This window comes from Leucoraja erinacea, chromosome 28 (genome assembly GCF_028641065.1).
Source record: "Leucoraja erinacea ecotype New England chromosome 28, Leri_hhj_1, whole genome shotgun sequence".
Classification (NCBI taxonomy): domain Eukaryota; kingdom Metazoa; phylum Chordata; class Chondrichthyes; order Rajiformes; family Rajidae; genus Leucoraja; species Leucoraja erinaceus.
The window spans coordinates 3,024,421-3,036,464 of NC_073404.1; the positions used below are offsets into that span (position 1 = coordinate 3,024,421).

The 12,044-nt window shown below is 45.7% G+C and overlaps 1 protein-coding gene across 5 annotated transcripts in view; it reads left to right on the forward strand.

Annotated features, from left to right (window-relative positions):
• The first annotated feature begins 1,184 nt into the window (after positions 1-1,184).
• The window catches only part of LOC129710513 (vascular endothelial zinc finger 1-like), a 51,984-nt gene continuing 41,124 nt past the window's right edge, over positions 1,185-12,044 (forward strand). For 3 of the 5 annotated variants that reach the window (XM_055657522.1, XM_055657525.1, XM_055657523.1), the window contains exon 1: positions 1,185-1,367. In XM_055657522.1, the coding sequence (XP_055513497.1) occupies positions 1,335-1,367 (33 nt within the window). In that variant the 5' untranslated portion in view covers positions 1,185-1,334. The remainder of the gene's footprint in view (positions 1,368-12,044) is intronic. The other 2 variants (XM_055657524.1, XM_055657526.1) reach the window with 1 other exon arrangement.

The following is a 12,044-nucleotide window of genomic DNA, read 5'->3' on the forward strand; positions in this document are numbered from 1 at the left end:
GGGTAAGTGCAGCACTGAGGCTTTTCTCAAGATGCTTCGGTGAGAGGCCTGTGGAGAGGGATGAGCAGGTTGAGGTGCAGTCTGTTTTTCTGTGTATTTTTTCCTGGGGTTTTGGTGTAACAACTGGAGATTTAAAGGTCCAAAATATCGGGAATTACCGCGTTTGCTTGCTGAATTAATGACTTACTTTTGATGAAATTCAGCGAGCAAACGCGATAATTCCCGATGTTTTGGACCTTTAAATCTCCACGGCAAATGTCCGCTGTTCACTTCCGCTGGATTGGCACCTTCAGCTCCCTCTTTAATTTACCTTAGTTTCTATCTTTTTTTTGGACTGTAAATCTAGGTAGCTGTGCCTCACGGTCACCCCGACTGGCACAGTAAATTGCAGCTCAAAAACTGGCCGTTTTCGATGTTTTTAACGGGCGGGAAAGTGCGTGTTTTCCCATTCACTGACATGTACCGGATGTATAGCATGTCCTCCACTTGAGATTTTCGGTCACGTGGGTGCGGATCTACGCTCCAGTGACCTTTCGTGAAATCACCCCATACATCTCACCCCCTCCATGACACACTGGTCAACCTGAGGAGCACCTTCAGCAACAGCCTGGTTCCACCAAGATGCAGCACAGAACGCCACAGGAGATCCTTCTTCCCCGTGGCTATCAAACTGTACAACTTGTGGGGTAGACTGACCACCCCCTTCCCCGATCTTTGCACATTCCCAATCCTGGACTTTCCACTCGTCACTTTAATTTCATGTATCTTGTGTTTTATGACTGTTGGCAGATCAATTTCCCTCCTGGGATAAATAAAGTTCTATAGTATGGTACAGTGAAAAGCTTTTGCAGTGTGCTAACCAGCCAGTGGAAAGACAATACATGATTAGGAGAGAGAGAGAGGGGGGGGGGGGTGCAAGGGTTACTTGAAGTCAGAGAAATCAATATTCATTGTAAGAATTAAAGTTTCATGACTTAATTGGCTTATTTGAAAGTAACATCCTTCTCGGGGTTTGGAATATTTGAACTGCTTCTTTGCATGCAGCGTTTTGCATAGGATGCTATGCATTGTTTGTTGCGCTGCTTTGGAGCAGTGATTGGATGCAGAGGCGGTGGGTAGAGCGGTGCAGGCGCTGCTGCATTGCTGTGTGACTGACTGACTGACGGAGACTGACGGGCGGGCGGGCGGGCGGGCGCGGGGTGAGAGGTGACAGGAAGCGGCGGCGGCCATGTTGGCCCCAGCGCCGTGCTCCGAGCAGCTTTGTTGTGGCTCCTTCTCCCTCTGGCCCTGCTCCACCTCCACCACCTCCGCCGCCGCCGCGCCTCGCGGGTGAAATGGAGGCGACCTGGGGTGCCTTTATCTTTCAGGTGAGGCCGGGGTGGGCGGCGCGGAAGGAGGGAGGGAGGGAGGGAGGTTTGTCGTGGCTTTCCCCGGCCCGAGTGGCGGCGGCGGCGGCCTGGACGGACAGGCGGGCTGGCGGGCGGGCAGCGGCGCTCTGGCCCCGGCTCCACACACACACACACACACACATACACACAGGCCGCTTCCACTCCCTGCACGCAAATAAAAAAAACACGCGGGAATAGAATACATTCATTTCCAGTTCAAACCCAACTATTACAGTGGGTTTGTTTATCCCAAGCTGCTCACTAACACAGTTGCAATGCATTTATTTACTCCACAGACTGCAGCCACTCGATTGCAATACATTTGTTTACCCCAAACTGCAGTCCGGCACTTGCAGTGCATTTATTTACTTCAAATGATTGCAAAGCATTTGTCTACTCCAAATTGCAGCCAAACGATTATAATGTATTTGTTTTCCCCAACACTTGCAATGCGTTTATTTAACTTAAACTGAAGTCTAACACTTGCAGTGTATTTATTTACACCAAACCATTGCAATGCATTTATTTACCCCAAACTTCAGTTCAACATTTGTAATGTATTTGTATACCACAAACTTCAGTTCAACACTTACAATGTATTTATTTAATCTAAACTGCAACCCAACTGTTACAATACATTTGCTTACCCCAAACTGCAGTCTGACAATTGCAATGCATTGGTTTATTCTAGAAGTGCTGTCCAGGTAATTAATTTTGCATTCAATTGCAATTTGTAAAAGCAAGTGTTTGTTAAGCAATAACTGTTTTATTTCCTTATGGACTTGTTTTCCTTCCTTCTGATCTAATAAGTTGCAGATCCCTTTTGGTCACGTGGGATACTAGTCTATACCCAATCTCTGACAACCATCTTTATTCTTCATGTATATTTGAAACCTTTTGATTCCAGACACCAATAATTCCATTTGCAAGTGCAACTAAACTACAATTTTATTGCAGTTTGCAAATCATTAAGTATTTTGGTATTCTAGTTTGCTGCTTTTCTAAGTGTGCAAAATAATGGTAACTCAGTTCTTATGCATTTTAAATCTGTTGATGGCAAACAATATTTTGAATTTTCTCCTCCTATCATTCACTTGGAGCAAGGTGCAAAACAAAACAGAACCGAGATTAATCCAGGCATTTTTGCAAAAGTCATCTTTGCAGTGAATAGACTTGCTGAAAAAATTGGTAGTTTGTAAATTGTATGGCCTTTTATGCTTTTCAAAAATAAAATGTTAAGATGGTCTTGCCAGTAAAAAAATGTTTTATTGATGTCGGCCTGCTTGTTCACTGAGGTTTACGCACTGGAGGTCTTGACTTCCAACTTTCCAGTTTGTAATTTGATGCAGATATTTTTCATTGCGTACAAATATGATTTAAAAGCGAAGACACCCAAAGCCAGTATCATACGGTTTGGTGTACAGTTTTACTTTGTGACAAAGCTGTCTGCAAGTGAGAGTGCATCGTTTGTATAAGTTCACAAGTGTGCGTGCAGAGTTTGTATAAATCTGTTGCCACACCAATACCTGCACATTTTTGTGTTTGCACTCTTTGTGACATTGGCTGGTGTACGTTATTGCAATTTGGCATAAAATGATGGAGACAGTAAAGTGCTGGAAACAGTAACATATAAACACAAGGAACTGCATATGCTAGAATCTTGCGTAGAATACAGTGCTGGAGTAACTCGGTGGTTCTGGCAGCATCTCTGGAGAACATGGGCAGGTAACGTTTCGTGTTGGGATACTTCTTCGGACTGCAGTAGGAATTACAGGGGGAGCAGTGATGGAGGCTCTCACAGAACTCTTGTCGGAGAGAGGGGGAGAACTCCTTCAAAGTAGACATACCTTGAGGAGATTTCACAGTGGAGCAGTAAAATGTAGACGCATGGAACTGCCGATGCTGGAATCTTGTGTCGAACACAAAGTGCTGGAGTAACTCAGTGGCTCAAGCAGCATCTTCAAAGTCACTGAAGAGATTCAGATGCAGCTTAATTCTTTTTTAGATCTACACTTGAATCAGCTGGAGAAGGAATTGCAATGACTAGGCCAGTGTTCGGGGGAGAAAAGTTGTAATAGAAAAACAGCGCAGAACTGGGCCCATTGGCCCAACTCGTTCATGCTGACCAAGACGTCCAGTTGCCCACGCTTAGCCCATATCCCTCTGAATGTACTGTCCAAATGCCTTTTAAATTGTTGCTCTCCTGCCTGTCTCCACTACCTCTGGCAGCTCGCTCCATATACCCACCAGCCACTAGGTAAAGAGTTGCTCCTCAGGTCTCTGTTAAATCTTTCCCCTCTTGCCTTAAACCAATGCCTCTAGTTTTTGATTTACCCTCTCTTGGGGAAAAGACCGCACATTCACCTGATTTATGCCCTTTGTGATTTTATAAATTCCTCAAATATCACTCCTCGGTCTCCTCTGCTTCTGGGAATAAATCAACTTCTCTATAACTTGGGCTCGAGTTCATGTCATAGGAGCAGAATTATGCCATGACACCTGTAATAATCAAGATTCTCATGTCAAAGTTTGCATATATCTTCTTTGTAATCTTTGCACCTTAATGCGGCCTTTCCTACAGAGTGGTAATGTACAACTGCAGCATAATGTCCCAACTCTTGTCGGCAGTTCTCTGACTAATGGAGGCCAATGTGCCATATGCTGCCTTCACTGCCCTTGTCACCTGTGATGCCACTTTCAGGAATTCATCTACTAGAACTCCTTGGTCCCTCTGCGCTACAATACTCCCCAGGGCACTACTGCGAAAGTCCGATCCTAGTTTGACTTCACAAAATCCAAGGCCTTGCACGTATCTGAATTGAACATCATTTGCAATTCCTTGGCCCTCTTGCCAATCTGATTAAGATCCTGCTGTGTTTTTTGCCTTCCTTCACTGTCTACACTGCCTCATACTTTGGTGTCAACAGCAGACTTTTACTAACCTTTGGTTAGACTGCATTCAAGTATTGCTTGCAGCTCTGGTTGCCCCTTTTCAAGAAGGCTTAAAGAGGGTGCAGAAGAGGTTTACCAGAATGATGCTGATTTGGAGGAGTAAACTACAGGGTGAGGCTGGATAAACTTGGATTATTTTCTCAGTACTGCTGGAGGTTAGGGAAGCACCTGATAGAAGTATATAAAATTATAAGGCAGAGATAGGGTAGTTAGTCAAAAAAATTGCATCTCCAACAGGGTAAGAAACTTTTTTAAAAAGTTTCCCCCAACCCCCTCCACCTTCCCCCCACATAAAACAACCGGAGAACATTTACACAAACTTTTAAAACTCATTAAAAAAATTAAAAAAGACGAAAAAACAGACAGACTGTTGGAGGGGTGACATGCTTTTATAACTTGATATCATTACCTGTCGAGAATTGCCAAGAATTGGACATCCTTGGGAATGTAGACAAAAGTGCTGGAGAAACTCATCGGGTGCAGCAGCATCTAGGGAGCGAAGGAAATAGGCAACGTTTCGGGCCAAAACCCCTCTTCCTCAGTCTGAAGAAGGGTTTCAGCCCAAAACGTTACCTATCTCCTTCGCTCCATAGATGCTGCTGCACCCGCTGAATTTCTCCAGCACTATTGTCTACCTTTGATTTTCCATCATCTGCAGTTCCTTCTTAAATCCTTGGGAATGTGATGGGCTCTGATGCCTGCTTGTGGGCTCCACCACCACCGCCAACAACAGGGTTCATAGAGTCTGAGTCACATAGTTGAATTTAGTTTAGAGATACAGCGTGGAAACAGGCCTTTCGGCCAACTGGGTCCGCACCGATCAGCGATCTCCATGCACCAAAACTATCTTGCACACTCGGGACAATTTACATTTATACCAAGCCAATTAAACTACAAAATCTCTACATCTTTGGTGTGTGGGAGGAAACCAAAGATCTCAGAGAAACCCATGCGGTCACAGGGAGAACGTACAAACTCCGTACAGACAGCACCTGTAGCCGGTATTGATCCCACGTCTTTGGCTCTGTAGGCGCAGTAAGGCAGCAATCTAGTGCTGCCACCCTTAAATGGAATAATCGGACAGGTTTGGGTACAGAAAATGCCTCTGAGCAGGCGCATGGGAACATAATTTTAAACTAAGACCCTGACGAACCATGAATGAACCAAATTATAATTTAAAAGTCATAGTCAGAGCTTTGAGTTTCATACAGTGTGGAAACAGGCCCTTCAGCCCAACACGTCCATGCTGACCAAGATGCCCCATCTAAGCTAGTCCTATTTGCCTGTGTTTGGCCTGTATCCCTCAAAAATCTTTCCCATCAATCTGCACTGTGGGAGTGTGTGGATTGCAAGGATTCCAGAAGAGGACTCGGCATTTACTTCTCCAGGGCAATTAGGAGTGGGGCAATAAACCCCACGTGGGATTTACCAGCAAATTCTGTTTCAAAATAAAATGGTAAAGTACATACCCGACCAGTGTGGAGCATTTGAGGCTGTTGTTGGCTGAGCTGTCCTTTGAAACTCCGCCTAGCAGAGCGGACTGTATCTGAGTGGAAAAGGACCCCTAAATAATTAGAATAGAAGAATGCCTTTTATTGTCATTCAAACAGCTTGGTTTGAACGAAATTGCATTTTCTACAGTCTTACATTACAAAAAAACCCAAGACCCATACTTAACACAGTTTACATAAACATCCATCACAGTGAATCTCCAACATCTCCTTACTGTGATGGAAGGCAGTCTTATCTCTTCCCTTTGTTCTTTACCCGAGGTCCAGCAGCCAACTGCAGCGTCGAGACGACTGGGGCTCACAATGTTAAATCCCCGGCGGGCGATGGTAAGGCCCGCGGCCATTTAAGCCACCACGCAGGGCGATGTTAGGCCCCGCTCCAAGTCCTATAAACCCCAACGGGAGAAGTTGCCGTTGCGGGAGCTCCGAAAAGCGCTCCCACCAAGGACCTGCGAGCTCCAGATGTTACCGCCCACAGGGCCTGCAGCCGGAACCTCCGAAGTCGGGTCGTAGCCGCGCGCCACCACAGCTCTTCCCGTTCCGAAGATGGCCAGCCCCGCGATGTCAGGTCCGCAGGCTCCGCGACTGGAGCCCTCAGGTTGGTTCCGGCCGGAAGCCTCTTCCGGCTCCACGATGTTAGGCCCAACGACATCGGAGGCCCGACAGGGAAAAAGTCAGGTCCCCGGACAGGAAAGAGATTAACGGTTTCCCCCACCCCCCACATACACACAGCTAAAGCAAAAAATAATAAAAACTAGAGTCAAGGCATACATTTAACGAGACAAAAATAAAAAAAAGACAGACGGACTGTAGTCGAGCCGCTGCCAATAGGCGCCGCCACACCACCCCGTTCCAAACCTTTGAGAAACAGTTTTTCATGTTAAATCGTATACTTCTGATACAAGGGGTGGTGTATGGAACAAGCTGCCAGAGGAGGTAGTTGAGGCTGGGACGATTGCAACGTTTAAGAAACAATCAGACAGGTACCTGGATAGTTAGACACAAAATGCTGGAGTAACACAGCGGGATAGGCAGCATCTCTGGAGAGAAGAAATAGGTGATGTTTTGGGTCGAGATCCTTCTTCAGACTGATCAAATTTACCTGGATAGGACAGGTTTCGAGGGGTGTGGGCCAAATGCAGGCAGGTGGGACTAGTGTTGATGAGACATGTTGGTCGGTGTGGGCATGTTGGGCCGAAGGGCCTGTTTCCATGCTGTGTGATCATATGACTATATTTTCAGTAATTTTCAGAGTAAAAGTCCGGGGTACTCCACTGAATGGTACAATAGTTTTCAGCAGAATGAAAACTAAATTAATTTGGTGATAATCTTTTATTCTGTTTGGAATAAGATGTTTTTGTAAACAGTGTAGGCTTCTGATTGAATTGAAAGTTGCAGCTTGGAAACAGGCCCTTGGCCCACCAAGTCCATGCCCGTTCACACGAGTTCCATGTTATGCCACTTTCTCATCCACCCCTTACACACTAGGGCAGTTTCGCAGAGGGCCAATTAACCTACAAACCCACACGTCTATGGGATGTGGGAGGAAATCTGAGCTCCCGGAGGGGACCCACGTGGTCTCAGGGAGAACCTACAACCTCCACACACAGACAGCAGCCGAGATCAGGATCGAGCCTGGTGCTCCGTGAGGCAGCAACTCTACCCGCTGTGCCACTTGCCCACGTGCTACAGGTAAGGATTGTGGGTTTGTTTTCCCACTTCACGGTGGTGTTCAGTGGTGGTGTAATCACCAGAACTGGACTTGTGGTTTCTGTTGCAGCTGGTCATTTCTCTCAATCTTCTCGGTTATCTATGAGTCTTGTCTAGCAGCCAGGTTTTCAGACTTTCTGCACTGCCTTTTTTGATCAGTAGGCCAGCATTGTTGACGTACAGTCGTGATTTACCAGGAAATGATTTAGTGCCAAGTTGATTGGCTGGTGTTGTAATTTGTTAAGAATTTTGTTGCCGTTTCAGACTTTATCTGTGAATGTTGTGAAAATGCTGGAAATTTGTGGATGCAATGGAAGCTTTTATTTGCTGTGAACAAAATGGTCTCGACCCAAAACGACACCTAATCCCTTTTTCCAGAGATGCTAATTCCAACCTAATCCTCTGATTTGACACAAGAGTCAAGAATGTTTTATTGTCATATGTCCCAGATAGAACAGTGGAATTCTTACTTGCTGCAGTACAACAGAATACGTAAAGATAGGACACTGTAAACAATATGATAAACGAGAGAGGAATAAAAAAACACACACACACATACTAAAAACACAGACAATAGTAGTTCAATAATAATAGTCTATTGTAGTTCAGATCTTATTTGAGATTATAGCGTTTAATAGCCTGATATCTGTAGGGAAGCTGTTCCTGGACATTAGAGTTTTCAGGCTCCTGTTCCTGGTGTGGGTCTCTGAAGATGCAGGCTGCCTTTTTGAGGCAGCGACTCCGATAAATCCCTTTAATGGTGGGGAGGTCAGAGCCGATGATGGACTGGGCAGTGTCACAACTTTTTGCAGTCTTTTCCACTCCTGGGCGTTCAGGTTGCCTAACCAGGCCATGATGCAACCAGTCGATATGCTCTCTACTGTACACCTGTTGAAGTTCAAGATAATCCTCTTTGACATATTGACTCTCCGTAACCTTCTCAGAAAGTAGAGGCGCTGATGTGCTTTATTTAAAATTGCATCAGTGTGCTGGGTCCAGGAAAGATCTACAGATATATGCACGCCCAGGAATTTGAAGTGTTTGACTCTCTCCACAATCGTCCTGTTGATATAAACAGGATTGTAGGTCCTCATCCTTTCTCTTCCAAAGTCCACAATCAGTTCATTGGTTTTACTGATATTGAGAGCCAGGTTGTTGTGCTGGCACCATTTGGTCAATCGGTTGATTTCACTTCTATACTCTGACTCATCACCATCTGTAATTCGTCCATCAACGGTGGTGTCGTCGGCGAACTTGAAGATGGAGTTTGCACTATGTCAGGCTATGCAGTCATGAGTATAGAGTGAGTGGAGCAGGGGGCTGAGCTGCTCCCGTACTGATTGTTAATGAAGAAGAAGTATTTCTGCCAATTTGAACAGACTGGTCTGTGGATGAGGAAGTCGAGGATTCAATTGCAGACGGACCAGAGACAGTTCCGTGAGCTTGGTAACCAGCTTTTTCTTAAAATCAAAAATATTTATTCAAATATTAAAATAATATACAGTACAGTAAAAAACAAAACGGAGCCCACCACCATAATACACGACAAACAATAAACTATTATATAACTATGTTACACTCCTTGTCAATTCAGCACCCCGCGGTGCCCAGTGGTCCTGGAAATCCCCCAGGGTGCCCGTGGACAGTGCCTTGTCCTTCTCTAACACCACCCGAGCGCGGACATAACCCCGGAAAGGGGGAAGGCAACTGGTTCGAGCAGAGTCCTCTTCCGCCTGGCGTCGTGACTCGTGGATGGCCAGCTTGGCCAGGCCCAGGAGCAACCCAACCAGGACAACCAAAAGTGGCAGGCTGGCAACCAGCCTCTATTTATCTATTCATCTATTTGTTTATTTATTTATTTATATCAAAGAATTTCCACTACTATAAAACAAGCCAGAGCCCACCACCATACTACAATACAAACATATCCATAATAACCTACTATACAACTATGATACAATCCTTATTGAGGATATATTCAACACCCTGCGGAGCCCAGCAGTCCCGGACCTCCTTCAGGGTTCCCGTGGACAGGGCGTATTCCCTTTCTAACCGCACCCGGGCACGGACGTATCCCCAGAAATGGGGCAGGCAGGCAGTCAGCTCGGGTAGAGCACTCCACCGCCTGGGGCCTTGACTCGTGGATGGCCAGCTTGGCTAGACTCGGGAGCAACCCAACCAGGACATCTTCAACCCTACTCTCTCCCCTACGCACAGGGTATCCAAAGATGAGGATGGTGGGTGCAAAATGCAGCCAGAAGGCAAGGTGCAGCCTCCTTAGGTATTCAAACAGTGGTTGCAGCCTCAAGCACTCCATGTACACGTGGTACACAGACTCTTCCAGCCCGCAAAAGTGGCAGGCGGCTGGCGAGTCTGTGAACCGCGAGAGAAACAGGTCGCAGGGAACACCTCGGTGCAATACCCTCCACCCCAGGTCCCCAATGTAGAGAGGGAGAATCCCTGCATACAGGGACCCCCACCGGGGGCCCCCTCTGGGAACCAGCTTGGAGGGGATGATAGTATTTTACGCCGAGCTGTAGTCTATAAACAACAGCCTGATGTACAATGCCCTCCATAATGTTTGGAACAAAGACCCATCATTTATTTATTTGCCTCTGTACTCCACAATTTGAGATTTGTAATAGAAAAAATCACCTGTGGTTAAAGTGCACATTGTCAGATTTTATACATTTTGGTTTCACCATGTAGAAATTACAGCAGCGTTTATACATACATACATTTGTTTGATCTTGAGCAGATAGGATGTGTCTATACACTTCAGAATTCATTATGTTACTACCATCAGCAGTATCATCCATGAAGATAAGTGAGCCAGTACCTTCAGCAGCCGTACATGCCCAGGCCATAACACCCCCACCACCGTGTTTCACAGATGAAATGAAAAAAATGAAATGATTCAATTTATTGTCATTGTCAGTGTACAGTACAGAGACAACGAAATGCATTTTTAGCATCTCCCTTGAAAGGGAGACACAGGGCGTCGCGGTGTGCCCGCGCCTGCCGCCGTAATTACATTCCATTACAGGCAAAGGTGGGTGAAGTGTCTTGCCCAAGGACACAACGACAGTATGCACTCCAAGCGGGATTTGAACCGGCTACCTTCCGGTTGCCAGCCGAACTCTTAGCCCATTGTGCTATCTGTCGCCCTGGTATGCTTTGATGAGGTGGTATGCTTTGGTTTTTGGGCAGTTTCTCCATATTTTGCTCTCACCATCACTGATATAAGTTAATCTTTGTCCCATCTGTCCACAAGACCTTTTTCCGGAACTGTGGTTGCTTTTTAAGCACTTCTTGGCAAACTGTATCCTGGCCATCCTATTTTTGCAGCTAATCAGTGGTTTGCATCTTGCAGTGTAGCCTCTGTATTTCTGTTCATGAAGTCTTCTGCGGACAGTGGTCATTGACAAATTCACACCTAAAGAGTGTTCCTGATCTGTCGGACAGGTGTTTGAGGATTTTTCTTTATTATAGAGAGAATTCTTCTGGCATCAGCTGTGGAGGTCTTCTTTGGCCTGCCAGTCCCATTGTGATTAGTCAGCTCACCAGTGCTCTCTTTCTTAGCCCCACAGCCTAAATGATGTTTCAAACGGTTGATTTTGGTAAGCCTAAGGTTTGGTTAATGTCTCTTAACAGTTTGATTTTTGTATCTCAGTCTCATATGAGTTCATTGACTTTCATTGGCACAACTTTGGTCCCCATGTTGATAAACAGCAATAACATTTTCCAAAGGTAATGGAAAGACTGGAGGAAAGATACAAAGGTAATGGAAAGACTGGAGGAAAGACTAGGTGCTGAGAGCTCTCTTATACCTGCATGAAGGAGGCAATTGAACACACCTGAGCAATTACAAACACCTGTGAAGCCATGTGTCCCAAACATTATGGTGCCCTGAAATGGGGGTCTATGTATAAACACAGCTGTAATTTCTACATGGTGAAACCAAAATGTATAACAAAATACCCTTTATTAAAATCTAACAATGTGTACCTTCCCCACAGGTGATTTTTTCTATTACAAATCTCAAATTGTGGCGTACAGAGGCAAATAAATAAACGATGGGTCTTTGTCCCAAACATTGTGGAGGGCACTGTAAATATTTTTATTGTCCAAGTGGTCCAGTGCGGAGTGCTGTTCAGTTTAAACCAGCATGTGTAGTTTCTTCCTACACATGTATGGCAGCACGGTGGCGCAGTGGTAGAGTTACTGTCTTGCAGCGCCAGAGACCTGGGTTGAATCCTGACTACGGGTGCTGTCTGTACGGAGTTTGTGCATTCTTCCCATGACCATGGGTTTTCTCAGAGAACTTCGGTTTCCTCCCTCACTCCAAAGACGTACAGGCTCGTAGGTTAATTGGCTTGGTATAATTGTAAATTGTCCCTAGCGGGTGTAGGATAGTGTTAATCTGTGGGGATCGCTGGTCAGTGCAGACTCGGTGGGCCGAAAGGCCTGTTTCCGCGTTATA